At 46.6% G+C, this 27010-nt stretch overlaps 1 protein-coding gene across 2 annotated transcripts in view; it reads right to left on the bottom strand.

Moving 5' to 3' along the window:
- Nucleotides 1-27010, bottom strand: part of DSE (dermatan sulfate epimerase) — a 285070-nt gene that overhangs the window by 152531 nt on the left and 105529 nt on the right. Inside the window, exon 2 of one of the 2 annotated variants that reach the window (XM_086949131.1) lies at nt 6955-7423. In XM_086949131.1, coding sequence (XP_086805257.1) covers nt 6955-7370 — 416 coding nt within the window. In that variant the 5' untranslated portion in view covers nt 7371-7423. The remainder of the gene's footprint in view (nt 1-6954; nt 7424-27010) is intronic. The other variant, XM_086949132.1, reaches the window with a different exon arrangement.

Below are 27010 nucleotides of genomic sequence, written 5' to 3' on the forward strand. Positions count from 1 at the left end.
GCGAGCCATGCAAAGAACTTTAAACTTAATGTGCAGTTTTTCCGGAAGCCAGTGCAATGCCCAACAATGTCCTAAGACAAGATCACGCTTATGTATTTTGCCAACAGGCCTGAAGACCATGTTCTGAATTAATTGCATTAAGCAGTTTGGTAATCCTAAATAACAGGAGTAGGCACAATGCAGTCTAGATATAATCCCAGACCCCCACAAATGGAGTGCACAATCTGGCGGCGGCATTGGCAAAAACTTTTGGACAGCCTCATTTCAAGAAGAGATGCAGAGAACTCTCTTCACTTGGTACTCCTTTAACAAATGCAAATTAATGCAGGAACCTAGGGTCCTCACTGAGGGAAACAACTGAGGCTGACCTACAACGCATCTTGAACCAGCATCATCACCTCCATCTTGCTAGCACTGAACTTCACTTCAGCAAAGTGTTCAACTGCACCTGGGTTGTCTACAAGAAAGGTGCGACCCATCCTTATGAGTGGAGGGGACACCCCCCCCCCCCCCCCCAGCTCTTTTTGCAAACATGAAGAGTGTCTGTAAGGCTCAGCAACGGTCAGCCTGACACATGTTTAATGTTCGGGTCAGGCAGCCAAGTGCTGTACATGTGCTAAATGCGCAGGTGTCTGGCTGCCTGTATTGAAATTCGCTGGGCTGAAGATTTAACAGCCTTGTGGGTGTGACCTGCTCAGCATGGCTAAGCACTTTGATGTCCTCCCATTCATGATGGGGAGGCACGTCACACGTAGACTTTGACCTGGGTGCTTCACTTTTAAACCCTAAAGTGCCCTGGGCCGACTGTCGATAAGTGACGTCTCATCACAGAGTGGGGTGGGGTGGGGTAAGCAGTCTCGTTGACGCTGGGGCAAGTAAGGGACTGCCACCTCTACTCACTGACTGACCCGTAACAAGCTCAGCAAATGAGAGGAGGCAACAATCTCAATCGTCCAGGAATCACCGAGGATTCCCTCCCACCACCCAATGTCACCACCAGCAGCCCAGTAATGTTAGGTGTGTGTGTGTGTATGAACGCATATGTACTTCTGCGTGCTGTGACTGGGTGTGTGTGTATGCTTGTGAATGGTCTGTATGTGTACGAGCATGTGAGTGAGTGTGCTTGTAGACGGCTTAGTGTGAGTTGGTGTGTGCATGTGTGGCCTGCCCAACCCCCCCCAACTTCCGCCTGCTCAAATTACCGGCCGTCACTGGGAAAAGGCAATCTTAAAATGTCTGCTGGAGCTCAGAAAGAGGATGTTCAACCACAGTATGATGATAAGAAAATATCCCCCCATTCCTTATCATGCAATAAGAAAGCCAGCCTAAAGGAAGAAACAAAATCATTCCATACCCTCCCAAAGAAGCATATGTCTGGGATAAAGAATAAAAAAGTTCCAGCAAATCACCAAGATTATGAAACCAAGTGACCGCTGTTTGACCTATGCTCTGCTGAAAGCTTACACTCCACATACTTTGCAGTTAAAAGTTGTACTTTGTGCATGTTTTGTTGACAAAAGAGTGAGCCAAGGGTGGTACTAAATCAAAGGTCGGGTACAATTCTGATTGAATGAAAATTCAGGAGGGAACTAGTGACAAACGAGAGGATCATAAAAGTGAGACACTGTGAAATTATTATGTAGGTTAACAGGCTCCTGTAAGTGAGATACATCCCAGTTCTATAGGAACAGCCATCCCGAATTTCAATACTCTGTATGGGTCCCGATGCGTTCCATCGTAAATGCTCCAGAGCTGCTACACTTTTCCAAGAGAGCAACTGAGCACACTGAACTATCTGCAGAAGAAAGAGGCTGCATAGATGTTGGCACAGCATAAAATTGTCTCATCCTTCCTTTTATCTTTATTAGTTACACTTTGGATGACTTTAGCTCCACTTTGCTCTTATGATGTAAGTGCAAACTCCAACCCAATGTCAAACCAGGTGGAATTCACTAAACAACTATCTAAATGAGATCACCTTTTCCCTACAAACCATACACCTGAGTAGTCTGTCTTCTGGTTAGTAGTGTGTTGTTAAAACAAAGTGGAACAACCAAGTATTGAACCAATCTGCATGTCAGACCACGCATTTTCTAAAATCACAAAACAATCAAATAAAATGCTCCCAAAAACTAAATTATGGAGGCTAAATGAAGACATACTTAAAACCTCAAAACCTAGAACACTTTGGGATGTGACTTTGATGAAAATGAAGACATTACCACTTGCAGCGTTGACAAATCTAAACAAATAAACACAGATTTGTGACCTATCCACAGGCAAAGTACCAAGCTCAAATGGATATAGCAACTGTTTTGATAAAACCCGTTACCAAGTTCTTTGACGGCTATCAAAAAGCGGTGAGGATTGAAAGAATGTCAAAGGAAGCTGGCACTGTTTGAAACCACAAAGACTTTAAAAACCTTCCAGGTACAGTCTTATTTCACTCATAAATGCAAACTCTAAGATCTACTAAAATATTCTGATTAAGGGTTGGAAATGGTGATAGGACTATTAGTACATCCCTTCCAGACAGGTTAAAATAACAGGATGTTAAGCGATAATACTAGATTATCAGGTCTTCATCCCAACTATATTTACCCCCCAACTGTAAATTATAAGTATATTGCAGTTCATCGAGGAGTTCCATGACCATACATAGGCTCAAGGCCTAACGTCAAGTGCTTTTATAAGGCCTTGGAATGCCATGGGGAGTTTGCTATATACTTATAGTGAATGTACTTGAGGGTCATAATTCCAATATAATTTGCAGCACTGTCATACAACATACATCATACGAATCCTCTCAACCAGAGGCATCGCAGTTTGAGGCCACTCTCTGAACCTGCAGCACCGCTAGTTGATAACTTTCAGATGATGGCGCTGTGGGAAGCCCTTCTGTGAGGCACTACAGTGCGACTGTGCAAAACATCTCTGAAAGTACCAAGCTACCACAGTGAAAGATCTAAAAAGCGTAACACTTATATTTCCCAGACTCCCATCTCCTACCATGTGACGCTTCAGGGGAGAAGAGGAAAACAATGCAATCTGACAACAGAGGGAAATGTGCATGTGTTGTCGTATTAGTCACTTGTATTGTAAAAAAAAATATTAACAGTCACTATTGACCTATTTTCTAACTATAAACACCCCTCTGATAAGAATATAACTTACACAATTTGAAGAGTAGGTTATAGTCTCCTACGAATTACACTACCATTTTTTTTCTTGTCCTCATTCGCCTCCGACCGCAATAACCACTCCAGACGCCTGTACACTACCATTTCTTACTATAATCTAAAAAAAAACAATATTGAATGCATGCCATTAAATATACTTTGCTGCAATCATGTGACAGATGGCAGATGTATGAAGTGGCAACCAGGTCGATCATTTAGGGCTCCAATGTAGGCTTAACAACGACATACCCTCACCATTCAAAAAGTAAAAGACTTAACCGATAAACGGTCCTCGGCATGATGCCACTAAGAATGCCTAAGGGCTTTTTTTGTGACTAGAAACAGCTTTATTTCCAGGGTCAGACTAAACAATCCACAAATGGTGATGTCACACTGAATCAAAATCAAGGTGGTTGAAGACTAGCTGACTATCACTTCAACCAAACTATGCTTTTAATAAGAAAAGGGCGAAAATAGGTACCGGAAATGGACTAAAGTAATTCCCCAAATGCAGCTTTCAATTCAAAGAGATATAATAGGTTTCAATACTTTAATGTTCTTAGTGTACCAAGTAGTCTCTACTGATTTCAGAACATTTTAAATCATAAGCGCACAAGAGGAGACTCTTAGATTATGGGGAATCCCAATTGAACCAATAGAATTACTATTGCAAAGCGGGCAGTGCGCCAGCTAAAATAGGGGGACAGGCATCAAATAGGAAAAAGTAAAAGACTTGATGAAAGAGGATACACCCTTAACATTTCGCCAAATCTAATCAAAATCTGAACTGAGAAGTATCGATTTTTACAGCTTTCTGAAATTTAGAAACTTTATTTCAAAACCGACTTCATCATCGCTCTAAGCCACGTTCTCTTATATAAGCCATCTGGCCCCTATTATTTACAAAATTATAAATAAATCTTGTTTATCTATATTGTAAAAAATAAAGCAATACTGGGGTTCCAGAGATGATAAAAACCTGTAAAACAAGCTCAAAGAATATATGGAGGAATATCTTCAGGTCATCTTTTTAGAACATAATATTCATCTTATTCTCACAAACAAGGTTCCACGAATTACCACCTAATTCACCTCAAACCTTGGACTCAACATACATTTCTTTAATGTAGGTATAAATGACAAAGAGCATTGCTGACACTGTGAGGGTCAGAAGATATTTGATTCATTTGATTTTTCATAGCCAAAAATTCACAAATTTTGTTTGGCTATGACCAAGCGTTCAGCTATATCTTTGACACACGGAAAATTTCAAACCCCAAATGGATGTTTGGGGATCTTTTTTAATATGGTTGCTTTGGGTATGGAAAAGATAACCCTCTCACATCTGGACTGTCTTATAATTGCAACCTCTAAGGCAGTAATACACTTGTGCAAAAACACTGATAAGTTATGCGGTGGAAGTGGGTGATATATGCAAGAAAATGCAAAGACTTCCTACCAAACCCAAACAATCTAAAGAATGCTAATGGTAATAAACTAAGGAAGCTACATGCTTACCTTCAGCAGAAGAAGCCCCTTTGAAACTCATTACAAACAATGACCAAGATGGCCCATTCCAACAGACTAACAGTGAGTAATAAAACCATATTTGACAAACTAAGAGCCATTCCTTTCCTGCGTATGTGTTCTACAGCGACTGACTGTCCCATCTGCTTATTATTCTCCTTCTTTGTGAGCCTCTCAGTACTCTTTGTATTTCCTTTTCCCCTTTTGTTTTAACACATGAAACCTTTCATGGTACATAGTTTCACTTTAGTACACACAACTCATTTTGACATATAAAATATTTAAAAAAATGAAAAGAAATGAAAAAAAAGATAAAAAATAGAAAAAGCAGACATTTTCTCAAAACAACATATTGACATCGCCATGGCAAGAAGCCTCTCAAGTCTACATAAATACACAATTATCTTAAAACCGTTTTCCGTAGCCCAGAAGACATGAGACAGAACTATGATCTAACCCCTAGTAGCGTAAAAGAACTAAGGTTCTGGCCTAAATCCTTAAGATTACAGATAAAAACCTGGATGAACAAGAGAACTCCCAAGGCGATACTGTTCCTAACACGTGTACTTCTCCAACCTTCTTCCTCTGTTTAGGAAAGAGTTTTGAAATAAAAAATGATGTCAGAGCATGAGGTAAGATGGCTGCCACCCCCCATGTAGACTGTGCACCTCTCACTGAGGTTCCAATATGTGCTCTACGTGAAGACAGGAAAACAGGTTGCTGCCTACACCATACTTGAGACGGGGAGGGAAACCTGGCAGCCTGGTTACTCGGCCTGCAGGAAGGTGATCTCAGCAGAATAACACTTACTGCTTTGGCAGCATAATACTTTAGAGCACAGTGCATTCTTCACTATGGAGACTGAGGTTCTACTGTCTGAATTTTCCTGAGTTTAGATCAATTTGAAACAATTTACATTTACTGAACACGGCCAGCCTACTGGTGAGTAAGCAATTTGAGTCGCTCTTTGAACAGACCTGTCAGATAACTGGAGGTGTTATTGTTTGGTTTCACCCAATAACATAAACCACAAACGAGGTACAGGAATTAATTAATCATGTCTATGGAAAGTTTTGGGTTTTTGAATATCAAGTATAGAGTATCATGCTACCTTAATATCGAAGTCATAAAATCGAGGATAAAAATATCAAATAATATCAACAGTTTCTGTGCCTAACTACACATATATTTACATTGCATATATATATAGAATATATATATATATATATATATATATATATATATATATATATATATAGAATATATATATATATATATATATATATATATATATATATATATATATATATATATATACACATCAACATACCATTAAGATATATAAATATATCTATATGATCTTAAAGGCATGTAGATTTACTATCCTTAACTTCACATCTACATACCTTTAAGATATATATATATACATATATATATATATATATATATATATATATATATATATATATATATATATATATATATCTTAAAGGTATGTAGATGTGAAGTTAAGAATAGTGCATCTACATACCTTTAAGATATATAGACTCCACATCTACATAACTTATATATATATATATATATATATATATATATATATATATATATATGTATATACACATCAACATACCTTTAAGATATATAAATATATCTATATGATCTTAAAGGCATGTAGATTTACTATCCTTAACTTCACATCTACATACCTTTAAGATATATATATATACATATATATATATATATATATATATATATCTTAAAGGTATGTAGATATGAAGTTAAGAATAGTGCATCTACATACCTTTAAGATATATAGACTCCACATCTACATAACTTATATATATATATATATATATTGTCGCTCCAGGTTGTCCACCTCTGGCAGGCAGATCCCTTACGGAGCGGCGTCTACGAGTGGATCCCTGTCCTCACCTATAGATAAACCAAGCTGCTGTTCGCGTGCTACTCAAAGGTGGACACCTTCGAGCATTGATATATATATATATATATATATATATATATATATATATATATATATATATATATATATATATATATATATATATATATATATATATATATATATATATATATATATATATATACACAATATTTTTGTCCTCGATATTTTGGCTGTAATATTAAGGTAGCACTCGATAGTCTGTGCTACTGCCCTACAGAAATCCCCATTGAGAAGACCACTTGAACGCCATCTGGACACATTAAAAATACAAAGACAAAAATCTACCAACTAGGCTGCGCCGCCATCCTCTCCATGTAATCCCTGGCCAATTCCAGTGCTTCGAGGTTCTCCGGATAGAGGACACAGAACATCGCCAGGGCTCCCAGGTTGTTGCCATAAATTTCATTCCAGCGAGCACTGAAGTTGGCGGGTTCCCACGGCGGAAGGTATTCTACGGGGTTGGAAAGCATGGTTTGCACGGCCTCGCTCAGTCGCTTTGCGATGTGACGATGAGTACTCGCAGCCCTGAGTCGTAGCTCCTCCACGTCGCCTTTTGAAAAATACAGCATGGGGTGGCTATCATAGTTAGCATTGAGAAAAGGGATCAAAGCGCTTGAGTTCTCATCCGTCCCGTTGGCCAACATGCAGCATAGCAAAGGTATGAAAAACACACTGGGAGCCCCCCGTGTGTGAGTCCTCATCGTGGCATCAGATCTCCAAACGTCAGAGGCAGCCAGATCATCTTTGAAATATCCTGAGAGAAAAAGAGAAAAGAAAAAAATCACTTTTTTACATGGTGTAATGGAATATAGCATTAAATGCACTTAGCAATTTTAGCAATTTTACCAGTAAAAACTGTGTGAGTATGACTGGAACATTGATGCACAATCCATGACTACTCTGTGAGTAAACCATTCAGAGAAGGCTAAGGTGGAAGTTCAAAATATTCCTGGAATTGCCTTCAATTTTTATTCAGTGTGTGCCTGTTTTAGAATGAGGCAGCCGTATCTGGATGAAAAGTACCAGGGTAAAGAGGGCTCTGATTGAGGGCATGTTCATTTTCGCAATTATGCAAATAAGTGGGACTATGTAGGAAGCAAATGTCTACCTAGCGAGGAGGGACTTTTTATGGTTTTCAGGGAGAAGTTGAAATATGTTCTTTCACAACAGTTGAGGTAGTCCTTATCAATATCAAAGGAACCCATCAGCGTACCCAGGCAAGGGTTTACTTTCAATGGACCGCTCTCCCTGTCAATCTCAACCTCTTACTCAGTGTACCCCACAGTGCCATCGATAGAAGTATTAAACTTTCTCGGTGATCCTGGCCCCAGATGTAACTGATGCTTCTTTTCTGTCTGTATTTGTTTTCCAAACTTTGCTAATCTGTTTTTTTACGAATGGTATGTGGTGTTCAATGTATAGGTTTACTATATGTATACATTATTGCGCGTGTCTTATCACAGACTGTACTGCTTTGCAATGAGTAATGGAAGATGGACTTTAATGGTTTATCTTTAATGCATAGGGTAAGGGATGGAGCCAGTATATTGTTTGCTAAATATCGTCAAATAAAAATATTAACTTCTAAATATCGTTGGCAAAACTATCGCTCCACTGGCGTTAATAACAAAAAATCTACACCCAAAGAAGCAACTGCTAATGAGTCATATTTAGGTCACAATATTTTTGTCAGACAATATTTAGGCAACAATATTCTGACACACAAGCCAGGGTTGGTCTACCTAAACTTGTCTTCACTCTGAGTGTTAGACAACTGGATAAACCTGTTCCTGTTGTGTCCTGTAGTAAGGGAGTGACTGCCCTAGGGATATTGATCTGGGACCTACACTCCAGGGCATCTGTGACTAACTAGGCCTGACACGTGGCCCTAGAAATAACTGAGTCGGACACTGGGAATAACTTGGTGGCTCGGTCTGCGCGCATCTGAATACGTGCGTGCGTGCGAGACCTCTTTTTATTATAGGGAGTCACATGACTTTAACGCCGCGCGCTCCGGGCGTCAGGGGCGTGCCTCCAGGAACATAACATTCCTCCTAAAAGAAGGAACAACAAACATAGCAAAAACCCAAACTCAAACGTCCTCAAACAGTCTCATAGAACATTTATCTGTGGATACCTTCAGCGTCCCCATGTTGTAGCAACCTCATAACCACTGCTTTTACACGAACATTTATAAGGAACAGTCTTACGTGAAATAGTCGCGTAGCCGGCAGGAGGGGGTGGGATTATTTCTCAGCCGGTGCTGCGACCCCCTTTGACTCAGCATTTCCGCTCCGGCTCCTGAGGCGGGACCTGGCGCCTCTCTGTCGGCCCCCTCCGGATCTGGTACCTCCTCGAGGGCCTCAGTGTCTCCTCCCACCTCTTCACTCGCTGCTCTGAGATCGCTACTCGGAATGACCTCGTGACTGGGTGTTGATTCAGCGCAGGATGTGTTAGTTGCAGTTTCAGTTCTGTCAACACTCCGCAAAGGGCCAGATTCGGTGGTTGTTCGATGAAAGTGTTTGAAATGAGATACATTGCGAGTCACTGTCTCTCGTCCTCGGATCACAGTGAGACGGGTGCCTTTCACTCCAATCACTCGCCACGGTCCTTTCTCGTAGTTGAGCCTGAACTTGCCACTGGTTGTTCGGTTGCGAAGAAGCACCACATCTCCTTGGTTAAATCGGGGTATCGCCGCCCTTCTTTTCTGGCTGATCTTGGCGAACGTAGCCTTTCTTTTCTTTGCGATGACCTCCTCATTCGCCACCTCAGGTGACCATTGTGGATGATGAGGAATGGAATCAGTCACCACTCGTCCTAGGAGGAGATGGGCCGGGGCTACCCCCGTGGTGGAGTGCGGGGTCTGGCGGTAACTTCGGAGAAATGTGAAGATGGCCATCTCCACTGACTGTCCTTTATCATGGGCAATGCGGATGACCTTGTTCAGGGTTCTCATAAACCTCTCAGCCTCTCCATTGGCTTGGGGCCACCTGGGTGTTATGCGTCGGTGACGTGTTCCAACAGAGGACAGATAGGTAGCCAGGTCTTGCCCTTGGAATGGGGGTCCATTGTCCGTTCGGAGCTCCCTCATGGCTCCGTGAGTGGCAACAATTTTCTCCATTTTTGGTATCACACAGTCTGCACTTGTGCTTGCCACAATCTCTACTTCCGGGTATTTTGAGTGGTCATCTATCATCACCAACGTGTGCCTTCCATCCGGGAGACTGCCAAAATCCATGCTGACCCGCTCCCACGGTCTTTGGGGTCGGGGCTCCACTATGATGGGGGCCTCCCGAGGAGCGTCCCCCGTGACTTGGCAGGCAGCACACGACCTCACCATGTTCTCCACCATGTCGTCCATGAGGGGGAACCATACTTTGGTTCGCAGCCGGGCTTTGGTCTTGACCATCCCCTGGTGACCCACGTGTGCTAGTTGTATTACCTGACCCGTGAGGGCCGTGGGTATTACCAGGCGATGCCCTCGCAGCAGACATCCCGCGTTGTCCTCATCGAGTTCTTCCCTGACGTGGTACAGGCTCTCCATGACCCTTTGAGCCTCTGGGGTGAGCGCCTTCCAACTCTCTTTGGCTTTGTGCCAATTCGCCGTTCGAAGGATTTCCTTGGCTCTCTGTATGCAGGCATCTTGTGCTGTGGCGTTCACAACGTCCTCCAGAGAGATGGGGCGCGGGCATGACCGCGCAACTACCCACTTTACGTACGCTTCCGTCTCTTCCGCCTCATCCATTTCCTCCGGAGTGGCTGGCCTGGGATGACGCGATAGATAGTCTGCCGGGTTCTTCGCTCCGGGTTGATACTTGATGTTGCAGTTATATTCCTGCAGTTGTAATAGCCACTTTTCAATTCGCGGGGCGGCTTTGATGAAGTCCCTGAGAATAGAGCCACTAGCGGTTTGTGGTCAGTTACCACCGTGAACGGCTTGCCGTAGACATATAGGTGAAAATGTCGGCACCCCCAATGTATTGCAATGGCTTCCTTCTCAATTTGTGAGTATCTCTGTTCTGTGTCCGTGAGAGATCTACTGGCGAAGGCGACTGGGGTCCAGTCTATTTCATCCCTCGACCTTTGCATTAGCACAGCCCCCAACCCCGCCGGTCCGGCATCCACTGCTATGAGTGTGGCATTTCGGGGGTCAAAGAACGCCAGCGTGGTGTTGCTGGAGAGGGAGGCCTTGATGTCTTGGAAGGCTTTCTCCTGCTCCGGTCCCCAGGTCCACGGGATGGAGTCCTTTGTGAGCTCACGCAGTGGGAGAGTCAGGTTGGCCAGGTCTTTGATGAAACGACCGCAGTAGTTCACCATGCCAAGAAAGCTCCTGACTTCTGTGACTGTCGTAGGTGGTGGCGCATCCTTGATGTCCTTTACTTTGTCTGGGTCTGGGTGGACACCATCGGCCGAGAAGACATATCCGAAGAACCCTATTTTGGTTCGCAAGAATTCGCACTTGTCCCGATGAAGTGTGAGCCCCGCACTTCGGAGCCTGCGAAACACTTGCGCCAATCGGTGATTGTGTTCTGTGATGGTGCGAGCATGTACCATTATGTCATCACTGACATTTATCACCCCAGGTATGTCAGCAATCAGTTCCTGAATGACGTTTTGAAACACTTCTGCCGCACTGGAGACCCCAAAACTGAGTCTGGTGTACCTGCGAAGCCCAATGTGTGTAGAAAAGGTGGTGATGTTTCTTGATTCTTTGTCTAGCACCAGCTGATGGTATCCCGCTCGGAGATCTAGCTTTGAGAACCACGCAGGCCCCAGCCATTTCCCCAATTAGGTCATCGATTGTGGGGGTGATGTGGCGCTCCCGCTTGATGGCGGCATTAGGGAGGCGCATATCCACGCAGATCCGAACCGCCCCCGGCTGTTTCGGTTTCCGTGTGACTACAATGGGCGAGACCCAGGGGGTGGGGCCTGAGACCTTCTCGATGATTCCGGCCGCTTCCAGTTTGTGTAGTTCTTCTTCCACCAGCGGCCGAAGATGGAATGCAATGCGACGGTGTCGCAAGGTTACTGGCTGCACTGTGGGGTCTGTGTGTAGATGTATCTCCCGCCCTTTGAAGCATCCAATGCCCTCAAACAGGTCCGGAAAGTCCATGAGTAGTTATTGTACCGATTCCTCGTGGTCTCCAAAGGCAAATGTAACCACTCCCAGGTCTTCGGCTGTTCTGCAGCTCAGTAGCATGCCTTGTCCTTCTTCCGACACGAAGATATTTGCTCTTGTGACTTTGTCCCCATGGCGGACTGCCGCTCGAAACTTTCCCCGGATTCGGAGTGGAATGTCTTGTCCATAGGCAAAAACGGTGATGGGAGTGGGGCTGAGGATCGGAGGCGTGGTCATGTTTCTATAGAGTGTAACGCTCATGAGATTTATGGACGCTCCCGTGTCCACTACCGCCATGATCTCCTGGTCCGCTACTTGGATGGAGCACTGAGGCAGAGTTCTAGTGCGCCGAGTGGCGGTGCCGATCATGTGCACTTTGTGCACGGACCGCTCCTCCTCTTCGTCATCATCCATGTCGCTATTACTTGGATCACCTTCCACTACGGTCTGTACGGCTTGGCGGGGTTTGCGGAACCTCTTCGATCGGCACACTTTCTCGAAATGGTTCATTTTGCCACATCCGGAGCATCGTTTGCCCCGTGCTGGACATTCTGGTGCCGGGTGGCGCGGACCTCCGCAATATCCACATGAGTGTCCGGATGCCCCACCTTGGGTAGGTGCTGTTCTTTTGTGCCACTTGGATGGTGTCTGGACCTGTAGCTTGTTAACCGGTTCCACCTTCACTGTAGCTTGCAGTGCGGCTTCCATGTGTGCCGCCCTGGCTTTGGAAAGCTCCTTCGTGCGGCCGAGGGTGAGGATATCGGCCAATGGCTTCCCCGACTCTTCTAGTATCCTCTCTCTTAGTTTGGCAGAGGCACAACCCTGTATGATTTGTCCCCTGATTTCCTCCGTTATATCTTGGAACCCACACGTCAGTGCCAGCTTCTTGAGTCTGGTGTGGTATGCATCCAGGGACTCTTCCGGCAGTTGCCGTGCTTGTCGGAAGACAAAACGTTCGTAATCCTGGTTTGCCATGGGCTCAAAGTGTGCATTGAGGGCATTAATCAGGATATGGTGAGTCTTGGGGGTTGCCTCTGTGAAGGTCCGAGCAATGGAGTGAATGTCTTTGCCGCCGAGGTGGAGCACCATGGCGCGCTTTTGCTCCTTGTGGACTTTCGTGGCTTCGAAGAAGACTAGGAGCCTGTCCACCCATTCCTTCCATTTCGGGGCGAGAGTTGAGGGCGCACCCTCCACCACAAACGGTTCAATGGGCGGAATGGTAGCCATCGCCCAGGACGCGCTTGATCAGGCCTGTGACCGGCCGGGGCGGCACTGGAATCGGTGCGCGGATGAGTAAGCTGACGACTTTCTCCGTGTGCGGGAGTGTTGGCACCCGCAAGCAGGTCGGGCCTTGGCCGTGGCGGGCACCTCAGCGAGTTTAGGAGAGCGCGTGCGACCGGCGCTCTTGCCACGGACGAGACAGGTCCGCCGCGAGACGGGCAGGTGTCACGTCCACTCGAACCGCCAGATGACACTGGGCGCCTCCCTGATCGCCGTGCAAGGCGGGCCGAAGCGCGCTTCACGCACGTGCCACGGGGCCCGGTGCGGCGCCGGACGGGGATGCCCTGCGGGAGACGTTCGGCACACGGCCACTCGTGCCACGATGCGCTGCAGGCCGACGCTGGGCAGCACGGCTCACCTGCGATTTCCCAGGGGCGAAAGTCTTCTCTCCAGGCGCACTGTGCGGCGGCGTGTGAGAAATCAAGGCACGAGCACCACGAGCCACAGGCAAGGCTCGCAGCCGCCTCACAAGAAGGTGGGCACACACACACCCCGAGCGAGGAGTCGGCAACCACCCTCGTCGCCAATTGTTGTGTCCTGTAGTAAGGGAGTGACTGCCCTAGGGATATTGATATGGGACCTACACTCCAGGGCATCTGTGACTAACTAGGCCTGACACGTGGCCCTAGAAATAACTGAGTCGGACACTGGGAATAACTTGGTGGCTCGGTCTGCGCGCATCTGAATACGTGCGTGCGTGCGAGACCTCTTTTTATTATAGGGAGTCACATGACTTCAACGCCGCGCGCTCCGGGCGTCAGGGGCGTGCCTCCAGGAACATAACAGTTCCCATCAACGACATTATACGACCGTTAGATTTAGAGGGTAGGTGTTCTAGATGCACACTGCTCAGTACCAGTAGTCCGTTGCAAAAGCCCTGAGTTGTGACAACAGGGAGCGACAGAGACAGCAATAAGCAAAGAGTTCTATGACGTATCCAGAAACTCCAGCCAATCGTACAGCAGAGCAAAATGGCTGCCGAAAATAGCTGTGGAACTAGCACTGCGTTGGAAGCCAGTGTCGCAGGAGGTGTGAGTGATGTGCTTCATCCTGCATGCATGACTCACGTTTCCAGCCGGCACGTTCCACACTAACTAGATTTTGAAGAGCAGTTTAAGTGGGAGCTCTACACAACGTTCCTACAATCTACACACGTCGTTAGATCGGTATGGCCAGATGAACTGAGGTACAAGTCAATGAAGTAGCCACAGGCCATGAAGCATCTGAAAATAAGCTACTGCATAGTAGGTATCGAAAGCAAGATGAATGAATAAGTAGGAGCGGTGCGACTGCGGTGAAAGAATAGCAGTGGGATGAAAACAGCGAAGGCTTTGCCTGTGCAGGGGCATCAGGGGCTGGAGGAATAAAAGCCTGAGGGCACCTCCCCTCTTTTAAGGTGTATAGTGCGCGTATCATGGCACTGAATACCTCACCCTTACTCAACAGGTACAAGAAAGAAGGTGGAAAAATGCATGCCAGGTGCTCACTAGTGACGCACTGGTATTGTGAGCGCTGTGGCGCTGGAAAATTAGAGTTGTCAGAGTACATTTTATTGCCGTAGAATGCAGTGGCATAGAGTGCAGTGGCATTGAGTGGAGTGGTGTAAAGTGCAGTGGCAGAGAGTGAAGTTATTTAGAGTGGCAGAGAGTGTAGGGGCGTATAGTGCATTGACATAGAATGCAGTAGTGCAGAGTAGAGCGGCATAGAGTTCAGTGGTGTAGAGTGCAGTCGTGCAGAGTAGAGTGTCGTAGAGTGAAGTGGTATAGAGTGGCCTAGAGAGCACTGGCGTGGAGTGCAGTTGCATAGTGTAGAGTGGCGTGAGTGCAGTAGCACTGAGTACAGTGATGCAGAGTAGAGTGCAGCGGCATAGACTGCAGTGGCGCAGTGTTGCAGAGAAGAGTTGAGTGCAGTGGCATGGAGTGGAGTAGGGTAGAGTGTACTGGTGTAGTGTGCATTGACGTATTGTTTTGCAGAGTATAGTGACAGAGAGTGCAGCAGCATAGAATTCTGCTGCTCACAATGCAGCATTGTAGGATTCAGTGGCGTAGCTTAGAGTGGTGCATAGTAGAGTGCAGTGGTGTAGGGTGGTGCAGAGTGGAGTAGAGTAGAATGCAGTGGCATAGAGTGGAGTGGTGCAGAGGGCAGTGGCATAGAGTGCAGTGATGCAGATAAGAGATTTTATGTGATCAGGAAATGGTAACATTTAGGGGTAGCAAGGAATTTGTAGGGTTCAGGGAATTGTATCGTTAAGGAGCAGCAAGGGTTTTTTAAGGATTTGAAGCAAATTAAATACAATATTAGTAATTTATATTTTAAAACATTAATTAATATTAATTAATTTTGGGAGCCAAGTAGCCTTAAAAAAGTGATTCCAGCCCATATATCGTAAAACTCAGAATTAGGAAGAAAAAACACCATTCTCTCAAGGAGCGTCATGTTATGGTGTCTCTGAAGTTGATGATGGAAAATAAACCGGAGGTGGCTGTGATTGATATGGAAACATATTCCTCCTGACCACCCTCTTTCCATCTTTGCTGCTGCCAGAGAAGAACAAACACCATAATCAACTAGGAGACATGCATCATTGCAGTGGTATGTGTTTGACCTAAAGGTCAAACACAATAGTTAGACTTGATAAACAGCTCTGGCAGGTAAGCACTTTTTCTATGGAAGAACACAAAGTCTGCCCAATAAAAACCTGTCCTCCTGTCCATCAACATGTAGGCAGAGCCAAAGACCCTCTAGTATTCCTGAAAGCTCTTTTCTAGGTTTATTACAGAAGGTGAAGCATTGAGCTTAACCTAAAAATCTGGATAACTGGATATGTAGGGAGGGAAATGACTGTGGTGAAATGACAAATGCGAGAAGAGAACTTCTGTCCTCTCTGATACCAGGATCATAACAGAAAATTCCCATCTACTATCTAACAGGATTCATTCAAAAAGTAAATGTCTTGGTTTCTGGCCAGCTGCTTTACATTCCAAGCTGATCCTTTTCCTATTTGATAACATCAACTTACAATATATCTAAAACAATATATCTACCGGTGTGAAACAGGTTAAGGTGGGACTCTGCCTCTGGCGCTTTTCGAATCTAATGCAGAGTAAAGCAGAATAACCCACTGCCTGAGCTACTGTTAAACATGTATGTGTGGCCAAGACATACACACTATTGTTCCACTTCCACGGTCGACTGATGTACTTGCATGTTACAATTGACCTTCCTACAGACTGCACACATTTTACATGGCATTCAGGCCAACGGGCCAAGTTGAGGTATGTCTGGCCAAAAGTAACTAGCTGCAAATTCAAATAATTCTCTCAAGGAGTGGCAAAGAAATGAAATTAAAAAACAAGATGCACCTGGTATTGTCTCTCAGATAGTGCATCACGCTGAGCTTCGTCTCCTCGGAAAGCTTGTATGCATATATGCATTCTCTAGTTCATACCTATAGTCAACATGTTTTGTGGTCCAGACTGTTTTTCAATCAGGGTTTAAACACAGTGCTTTTTTGAGGGTGGTGGTTACATGGAAGAGTGCTCGACAGGAGCTCAAGTTTAAGCCCTGCCTGCAACTGCTCCTCCTTCAGAATGGGGTAGAGATATCTGCTGGAGGGCACCAACCTGGAGTGGTCCTTCATGGAGATGAGACAGTAACCTCTGGACGGGTAGAACAGCTTAGTAAGAGGGTGAGCTCAGCCACGGGTGGGCAGATTTTCCAAGGCGTCCTGGGTCACATGCCACGTTGTCAAAGTGGGGCGATGCTAGCCTTGAAGAGTGGTCACATAGCTACTGGCGATCAAATCACCAGACTCCTGTGCAGCAGCAAGTGGATGGCAAATGTTGGGTACCACTGTAGGGCTCCTAACACAGTCTGTGAAAAATGGTACCGAGGGACACCAACTTCAGGTGTCCAGAGTGGGACCAGCAGTGGACCTTGCACAGAGCCAGGTTACAAGCCAGTTTACCAGCCTTGGTGCTGGGATATGCTTGACTATGTAGTAGCCTCTCCATGGACTCCAGAAGGTTTAGACTCTCATACCATCTCACAAGCTAATGTCATTACTTCTCTGCTTGACTATTTGCAGCCTTGTTACGAGGTTAAGCGACTCCTTAAGGCAGTCACTGGAGAGGGTGAAATTCCTCATCTCTTGAGAGATGACTTCTGCAGTGTAGTGTAGTGAAATTAGTACAAAATAGGTTTGTGGCAATTACAAACATGTGTGCTTTTGCACAAGAAATTATTAGAGCAACTTTGGCCGCCAATGTATGTATGCAAACCTAAGTATGCATTTCGGGGGTACGTCTCATTGTTGCGCTGCTAGTACTTGTAGACACAGTACAACAATGAAAGGCGCCTGTACTGCACTACAGGCACATCCACGGAGGACGTGCATCTTCCCGTTGGGGTTATGTTGTGTTATGTTAGTATGAATTTGTAGAGCGCACGTTCACCCCGGGGTTTCTTGGCGCTGTGTGCCGCTGGGGAACCCGTCCTGGCTTTCCCTGTGAGATGGTCCTTATGCCGCTGGGGAACCCGTCCTGGCTTTCCCTGTGAGATGGTCCCTGTTGGGCATCCCCAAGGTGATGCCAGGCATCCCCGGCAGCGAGGGGGCCGTTGTGGAGATTAAGCAAGCTATTGCCCAGAGTTGCAATGTGGGACCCATGGTTAGTGAGGCACCGAGGCGAGATTTATCGAGCCCGCTGACATTGGTTCTGTACCCTGCCGCGTCGGGAATTGAACTCTGGTCCCGGGCCGACCTCTGCTTCTGGGTCTGCCGCCTCTAACCGGTGAGCCACACTTCTCGGAGGTGGGGCCTTGGAGACAAGTGACCAGTCCAGAGCCCTTAAAAGCTTAACAGTTCTGAGTGTCGTGGTCTAAACTCATCTCCTGAGCTTGAATCAACCCCTTCTAGAACACCTCAATGTGTCCTTCAAATGAGCATTCATTTTGTTGCACAGGCATGAGGAAGGCAGCATGCAATCTGAACATATTACTGCTTTACAGAATGCTTAATCAATAACATATGCCCCACCCCTTCTAAAGTAAGCACGAGGATAACAAAATGTTTGTGTATGTGTGTGGCATGAAATAGTGCTGGATACTTATAGGCGAATTGAATTGGGAATACGGGGGCTTATTTGCAAGTCCATTGCGCCACCGAAGCGTCACTTTTTTTGATGCACAGGCAGAGCAGTGTGCCTGCCCATATTTACAAGACCACATAAAGTCAATATGCGTGACTTTGGCTTTGCAATATGGGCCTCTTTCACGTATTACTCTGCTTTAAAGGGGCGTGCCATCGGTGTGGCTGTAGGTGTTCCGCGATTCAACATCCATGGAATCTGACACATTCCCAGATTTACAAAGTGTCGTAAACCTGGGAATGTGCCAGGGGAGGCGCAGGAGTGGCGCAATAAGGAGAAATACTTCTATTTCTTCTCGTTTTTGCACTTTCTATGTGTTCAGCATTTTGCCGCACACATAGAAGGAGCAAAATGCCATTAATTATTGTTTTTGTGCAGGAAGGTGTTCCTTACTGAACAACAACAAACATACCTGCAACACAGGGACACTTGCACCATGGCCAAAGGTGTCTGCGTTGGCGCTCGGCTGCTGTTTGTGTGCCGGTGCTGGGGAGAAGGACAGGAGTGCGCTGTATCTTGTAAATATAGCCAATGAAGCTCATAAAGTGGAACTATCAGCTTGAAAGAACATGCTCTATTCGTCCCTTCCCACATTCAACACAAAGAGTAAGTCTGGAAGTGATGGATGTTACACCCATCACAGAGTTCCTGCTAAAAAGAGGTGGAAATGTACTCATGCCTTTAATACCAAGCTGCTTATGAGATCAAGTGCCACGTCTTCAAAATGTCTAAAAACCAGAAGCTGTGTTGCAAATCACACATTCAGTAGTAGGATATCCCCAGAAGAATGTCAAGCATATAATGAAATAAAATCCAAGGTTTTACTACCCCTTCGAATCCAGCTGTGACTGAGCCCCTCTTATTTCTAAACTGAGAGTGTAAGCATGCAATGGTCTTAACAGTTTCGCAACATGTCATGTTGTTACCACAAGGCCTTGCACCAGCTGTTCCCAACCATGTGTGACATGTAACCTAACCCAGCAGCAGTTCTGTGGTACTGCCCATATGATCTTTCAGCAATGCTTCAGGTTATCGGAATCACATTCTGTGAAGATTATTTTTTGGTCTGACCCGGAGACAGCATCAGAAGTGTCATTCAGTCATGTGATAAATAATACAAAATTCTAAATAAAAATGCATACATCCACATATACATGCATGCTGTTTTCACACACTGGTCTGTTCAAATTTCATTCACATTTTACTCCTCTCCGCCCCCAAGCATTGGCTTACAGCCGTTGGCTCTCTTCCACACGAGTGACAGAATTTTGTCTGGTCACGTGCACATCCACCTGAAAAGAAGTGTGCTTCTGTGCAAGAACTGACTGGACAGCCAATAAATTAATTTGCAAACGCATGTTTCTTCAGTGGTGGCCTGCACTGATCGGGGGTGGCGGGGTGGTGGATTTAAAAACATAAAATTAAAATAACTTATCTTATCACCGCTGTGTCTCTCCTCAGCGTCAGGACTCCATCGAACAGGAACCAGGAAGCACCCAGACTCCCCTGATCAATCACAATGCTGCAATGCAGCTTTGTGATTGGTAAGCATCCAGGCTCCCCTGACCAATCACAACGCCTTGCAGCGTTGTAATTGGTCTGAGCGTCATGGTTCGGTGCACAGTCGGGGATTGGAGGCCTGGGCATGTTCTCCACGCAGGCTGTAATGCAGGATGTATGGAAAACAGGTGAAGTGTGCATGACTGTTTGACCAGCCACTTAGGGCCGACCAAACAGTCACTGCGCACTTGGAGTGGGCAAACCACTCCTCCCCTGCTCTGCTCTGAGAGCAGAGCAGCCCCGCCCACCTGCAAAGCAGCACGGAAATATAAAATGATAGCTTTGTTATTATCATTTTATGTTTCCCTATTTACACCGTTTAAAAGCAGTAGGATGACAATCCTCCGCCTTAGCGGAGGAGCCGAGCCGCCACTGTTTTTCTCACCATTCCGTTACCATTATTTTTTAATTTTTTTTTAAAGCAATCCTTGTCCCCTAAACCATGCACTAAGGTTGCAGCAATTCAAAGCAGATAGTAGTTTTTTGATAGCAGTTTTCTTGCACCTCATATATTTCTGTGATGAGCATTAAACTTTTTTTTAAAAGGTTTCTATCTCTATTCTAAGTACACCTGGCTGCTGGGGAGCACGCCTACCGCTCTGTTAAAATAATGTCACTGTTTATTTTTTAATTAAACATTTTACAACATAAAGCACACGTTCACCTAAGAGTATCTTGGCGCTGAATAACAGATGTTTATTGTTACCCAACTCAATGGCACTCACAACAACCTATGGTACCACTTTACGGTGGCAGTATATTTAATGTTATTTTTTTAATCTTTCTGTTTTTGTGGAATATGCTTGAAATGAAAACACAAACTGGCCACCAGACCGACTTGCCACGCCTGCTGAAATGGCTATGCTAATGCTTGTTGTATGTTTACTTGTACTAGCCAAGCAAACAATAGCGTATTTTTTTCAAGCACCACAAGGACACAATCAATGTCTGTAGAAACTGCTATGCCTTAAGTAATTTAACTGTTTCTCATTCCCTTTAAAAATGTAATCAAAATGTTGCTGCATGCATCGGCCAAAACAGCAACATATAATGTGGAAGAATCACACATAGTAACTTATTTCAAGCAGGAAACAGTGGAAGCCAGACAGAGGCCTAGTCAGTAAAGCGCATCTCCGCTTCCTTCCCTAAATAGTAAATGAAACTAAAACAAGACAACAATGCTTGAATGCCATAGAAGAGCTCTGGCTACCGGCTTCAACCAAGTAACATAGGAAAACAGGCATTGACAATGCAACACATGGCTTGCCCTATGTGAAGATCTCTGCTTAGAGTTACTCCAGGGGTGGCTCGTCCGTTGGAGCGGAGGAGCGTCGCCCCAATTAAGATCCCCCAAAACCCTGAAAAATAAAATGTTAATTTATTACCATTTTATATTTCATCTCCCGTCCCATACAGAGCGTCAGGACGGGGGTGGGACGCTGATGAGTGACAGCAATAGGGAGGAGGGTGGGCTGCCCTATGCACTTGTGTAAAGTGCGCATTTCTTTTTGGCCAGGCGTCTTGCGACTGCCAGCCACACATGCACACTTTAAACAGCTCTAGCCCAGCTTTATTAAGACAGCTGGATTAGAGCAAGTGCCGGCCTCCAGAGCGTTGTGGAGGGGCGAGTGAAGCCGCTCCCGCCAATCAGAGCACTGCTCTCATGCTGCTGATTAACAGCATGAGACCAGTTCCAGGATAGGTTAAGGAAGTTGCTGCATCCAGTTCCTGTGGAGAGAAGAGGACCGGAGTGGGGGATGTCACGTTCAGGTAAGTTTTAATTTTAATTTTACTTTGCTTGGGCTCTCCCGCCACGCCTCCCCTTAGGTGCCAGCCGCCACTGACTCCAGGAGAGCCGTAACTAGTAGGACTGCGAGTCTCTGAAGTGAAACCCCTGCCGGAAAAGAAGAAGTTGCTTCTACTACTAACAGAGCTGTCCTTCTATGAGTGAGTTCAGTGAAGAACTATACATCACATCACCAAAGCCGCAATGTAAAGCAGTCGCAGCCAACATGGCTCTGGTGGGGGCGCAGGGCTCACGTTGGGAGAGGGGGTCGCTCAGGGAGGTCACGCAGGGGGTAATTAGATTTTTTGAAAATAATTAAACTTGCCTTTCCTTTCCCGCGTCATCTCTGCTCCTGCTCTCCTGCTCACAGGAACAAGAAGCAGAAGCAGAAGCAGGCAGCCAGGCTCCCTCCCCTGAGCCAATCACAATGCTGCAAGCAGCATTGTGATTGGTAGGGACATCGCCCAGCTAGCGGTTTATGGGGAGGCCATCTTCTCCACACAGACTGCAATGCATCCTACATGGAGAAGGGCAGAGTGTGCATGACTGGTTTGGGCGGGCCCCAGGGGGGCCTACTAAACAGTCTTTGCACACTCAGAAGTGTGCAGGCACACCACTCCTCTCCTGCCTACTTGCAGAGCAGCCTTGCCCCCACCCGCCCGCCCGCCTGCCCGCACCCAAACATAAAATGGTAATAACGGAAAGTTATTACAATTTTATGTTTCTGCTTCTCGCACTGCGAGAAATCAGCGGGCGACGCTCCTCCGCCCTAGTGGAGGAGCCGCCCCTGGTGTAAAGTAAATGTCACAGTGTAATCAACCACAAAATACAGTGGTCCTGTGTGGATCATATGAGCATGGCAAACACACAGCTAAAGCTGCCAGCGCCGGCCACTAAACCTGCTTCCACTATGCAGAAAGGAGGTCTTTTTATTGACTTCTTTTCCACAGTCATAAACAGCTATCAACATGAATCATAACTTCCCAGTGAGAGAGAATGCTAGAGAGAGGTGTAACATTAGTGTCATAGATTATTTTATAAGGTTATGCAAATAAACATATATTGGCGTGTACAAAGCCAGGAAAAAGGAAAGGCTGCCTTATAGAAATGAAAACATTAGGACTCCTGTGAAATTCTATCTCCAGATTAAAATGTTATCTAGCTTTCAATGACTGATTGCAGGTTTCAATGCCATCCTGAGAGTATTTCCAGTATGCATGCTTGGTCATATATGTCAGAGTGTGTTAAGGAACTGCGAAAGGAGGTTGGACTACGAAATTACATTTAAATAAGAATACACACATTTTGACTATGCATTCAAAACAAACTGATTACTTACAGTCAGAATTGAGATGGTTTTATATTTCCACCCACTTGAAACAAATGTATTCTTTCCTGTCGGGACTTGAAAGAAAGATTTTGTGGTAAACATGCTCCCTGAATAAGAGGCCAAGATCTGCAGCTGCTCTACACAGGCCCCTGAGCTTATACCCAAGCTGGTCTTTTAAACGAACTCCTCCCCGCTCTGAAGATGCTTTCGAGAATTCCACATGTCTGCTGGACGCCCTCTTCTTGTCCTACTGCCAAGTTGTTTACTCTTGAATGCCAGGCACTGAGACACAACTCGTTTACTACTTAGACCTCTGAATTATTTTGATTTCTTCACCCACAAAACAACAATGTCATCTTTATCTTCTCAATTTATACCAAACTGAAGATCAGTACTTATGTAGAATTTGGTGGATTCAGGACATCTGTCAAAAGAGGTGAATGCCCTGTCGGCCAGCCACACATGCACACTTTAAACAGCTCTAGCCACCAAGAAGAACTGCCGAGCCCTTGAGAAGGGAACCGACACCGGACAACAGGACCTCCTTCAAACTTGCCACCCGGAAACACCACCAGCTGATCCGCGCCGCCAAGAAAACAGCATTCAAGGACCGGTTGGACAACAACGCACACAACTGCAAGGAACTCTTCAACATCGTGAAAGAGCTTTCCAACCCCAGCGCAGGAAACAACGACATCACCCCATCGCAAGACCTCTGCAACTCCCTCGCTTCATACTTCCACAACAAGATCGCGGACATACACAACAGCTTCAACAACCAACCAACGCACACCATGACCGAGCAACCACCCCCCACCACCACCCTCCACGCCTGGACCCCGATCAGCACCGAAGACACCATCCGCACGATGAACTCCATCCACTCCGGATCACCGACCGACCCCTGCCCTCACCACGTCTTCAACAAGGCCGACGCTGTCATCGCACCCCACCTGCGAGACATCATCAACACATCCTTCGACACCACCATCTTCCCTGAGAGCTGGAAACACGCCGAACTCAGCGCTCTACTCAAGAAACCAACAGCGGACCCCACCGACCTCAAGAATTACCGCCCAATCTCGCTCCTCCCGTTTCCAGCCAAAGTCATCGAGAAGACCGTCAACAAGCAGATGGCCGCCTTCCTCGAGACGAACGGATCCCTCGACCCCTCACAGTCCGGCTTCCGAGCCAACCACAGCACCGAGACCGCCCTCATCGCCCCCACCGATGACATCCGAGCCCTGATGGACAATGGAGAAACAGCGGCCCTCATCCTCCTAGACCTCTCCGCGGCATTCGACACGGTCTGCCACCGCACCCTAGTACGGCGCCTCAGCAACATCGGAATCCAGGACAAGGCGCTGGAATGGATCATCTCCTTCCTCGACGGAAGAACACAGAGAGTCCGCCTACCACCGTACAAGTCAGAGGCCTCCGAAGTCATCTGCGGCGTCCCCCAAGGATCATCTCTGAGCCCCACCCTCTTCAACGTCTACATGAGCCCCCTCGCGGCCATCGTACGCAAACACAACCTCAGCATAATCTCCTACGCCGACGACACCCAGCTGATCCTCTCCCTGACCAACGACCCCGCCGCCGCCAGAGCCAACCTGCATGAAGGGATGAAAGAGGTAGCCGAGTGGATGACGACCAGCCGCCTGAAGCTGAACTCGGACAAGACGGAGGTCCTCATCCTGGGCTCCTCACCCTCCGCCTGGGACGACTCCTGGGGGCCTCCCGCCCTGGGCACCGCACCCAAACCGACAGACCATGCACGCAACCTGGGCTTCATCCTGGACCCCTCCCTCTCCATGACCAGGCAAGTCAACAACGTCTCCTCGGCGTGCTTCAACATCCTACGCATGCTACGGAAGATCTTCTGGTGGATCCCCACCGAGACCAGGAAGACCGTCACCCAGGCCCTCGTCACTAGCCGACTGGACTACGGCAACGCCCTCTACGCCGGTACCACCGCCAAGCTCCAGAAGAGACTCCAGCGGATCCAGAACGCCTCAGCCAGACTCATCCTCGACATCCCACGAACCAGCCACATCTCCGGACATCTGAGAGACCTTCACTGGCTCCCCGTCAACAAAAGAATCACCTTCCGCCTCCTCACCCACGCACACAAAGCCCTACACGACCAAGGCCCGAGCGACCTCAACAGCCGAGTCAACTTCTACGCTCCCAAACGCCACCTCCGATCAGCCAACCACGCCCTCGCCGCCGTCCCCCGCATCCGAAGAGCGACTACAGGAGGAAGGTCCTTCTCCTACCTGGCCGCCAAGACCTGGAACTCCCTCCCGACCGACCTGCGCCTGACCCAAGACCACCTCTCCTTCAGGAAGAAGCTGAAGACCTGGCTGTTCGAGCAGTAGCGGCACCCCCCCTCCCCCCAGCGCCTTGAGACCCTACGGGTATGTAGCGCGCTTTATAAGTGTCACTGATTGATTGATTGATTCTTAAGACAGCTGGATTAGAGCAAGTGCAGGCCTCCAGAGCGTTGTGGAGCGCCGAGTGAAGCCGCTCCCGCCAATCAGAGCACTGCTCTCATGCTGCTGGTTAACAGCATGAGACCAGTTCCAGGATAGGTCAAGGAAGTTGCTGCATCCAGTTCCTGTGGAGAGAAGAGGACCGGAGTGGGGGATGTCACGTTCAGGTAAATTTTCATTTTAATTTTATTTTGCTTGCGCTCACCCGCCACGCCTCTCCTTAGATGCCAGCCGCCACTGACTCCAGAGAGCCGTAACTAGTAAACTGCGAGTCTCTGAAGTGAAGCCCCTGCCAGAAAAGAAGAAGTCGCTTCTACTACTAACAGAGCTGTCCTTCTATGAGTTCAGTGAAGAACTATTCACCACATCACCAAAGCCGCAATGTAAAGCAGTCGCAGCCAGCATGGCTCGGGGTGGGGGGCGCAGGCTCACGTGGGGAGAGGTGGTTGCTGAGGGAGGTCACGCAGGGGGTAATTTTATTTTTTGTAAATAATTAAACTCACCTTTCCACCGGCTGGGTCCCGCGTCTTCTCTGCTCCTGCTCTCCTGCTCACAGGAACAAGAAGCAGAAGAAGGCAGCCAGGCTCCCTCCCCTAAGCCAATCACAATGCTGCAAGCAGCATTGTGATTGGTAGGGACATCGCCCAGCTAGCGGTTTATGGGGAGGCCATCTTCTCCACACAGACTGCAATGCATCCTACATGGAGAAGGGCAGAGTGTGCATGACTGGTTTGGGCGGCCCCAGGGGGGCCTACTAAACAGTCTTTGCACACTCAGAAGTGTGCAGGCACACCACTCCTCTCCTGCCTACTTGCAGAGCAGCCTTGTCCACCCGCCCGCTTGCAACCAAACATAAAAGGCTAATAACGGAAAATTATTACAATTTTATGTTTCTGCTTCTCGCACTGCAAGAAATCAGCGAGTCGACGCTCCTCCGCCCTAGTGGAGGAGCCGCCCCTGATGTAAAGTAAATGTCACAGTGTAATCAACCACAAAATACAGTGGTCATGTGTGGATCATATGAGCATGGCAAACACACAGCTAAAGCTGCCAGCGCCGGACACTAAACCTGCTTCCACTCTGCAGAAAGAAGATCTTTTTATTGACTTCTTTTCCACAGTCATAAACAGCTATCAACGTGAATCATAACTTCCCAGTGAGAGAGAATGCTAAAGAGGGGTGTAACATTAGTGTCATAGATTATTTTATAAGGTTATGCAAATAAACATATATTGACGTGTACAAAGCCAGGAAAAAGGAAAGGCTGCCTTATAGAAATGAAAACATTAGGACTCCTGTGAAATTCTATCTCCAGATTAAAATGTTATCTAGCTTTCAATGACTGATTGCAGGTTTCTATGCCATCCTGAGAGTATGTCCAGTATGCATGCTTGGTCATATATGTCAGAGTGTATTAAGGAACTGCGAAAGGAGGTTGGACTAAGAAATTACATTTAAATAATAATACACACATTTTGACTATGCATTCAAAACAAACTGATTACTTACAGTCAGAATTGAGATGGTTTTATATTTCCACCCCCTTGAAACAAATGTATTCTTTCCTGTCGGGACTTAAAAGTAAAATGTTGTGGAAAACATGCTCCCTGAATAAGAGGCCAA

Source organism: Lissotriton vulgaris, unplaced genomic scaffold (genome assembly GCF_964263255.1).
Source record: "Lissotriton vulgaris unplaced genomic scaffold, aLisVul1.2 SCAFFOLD_1618, whole genome shotgun sequence".
NCBI classification, from domain to species: domain Eukaryota; kingdom Metazoa; phylum Chordata; class Amphibia; order Caudata; family Salamandridae; genus Lissotriton; species Lissotriton vulgaris.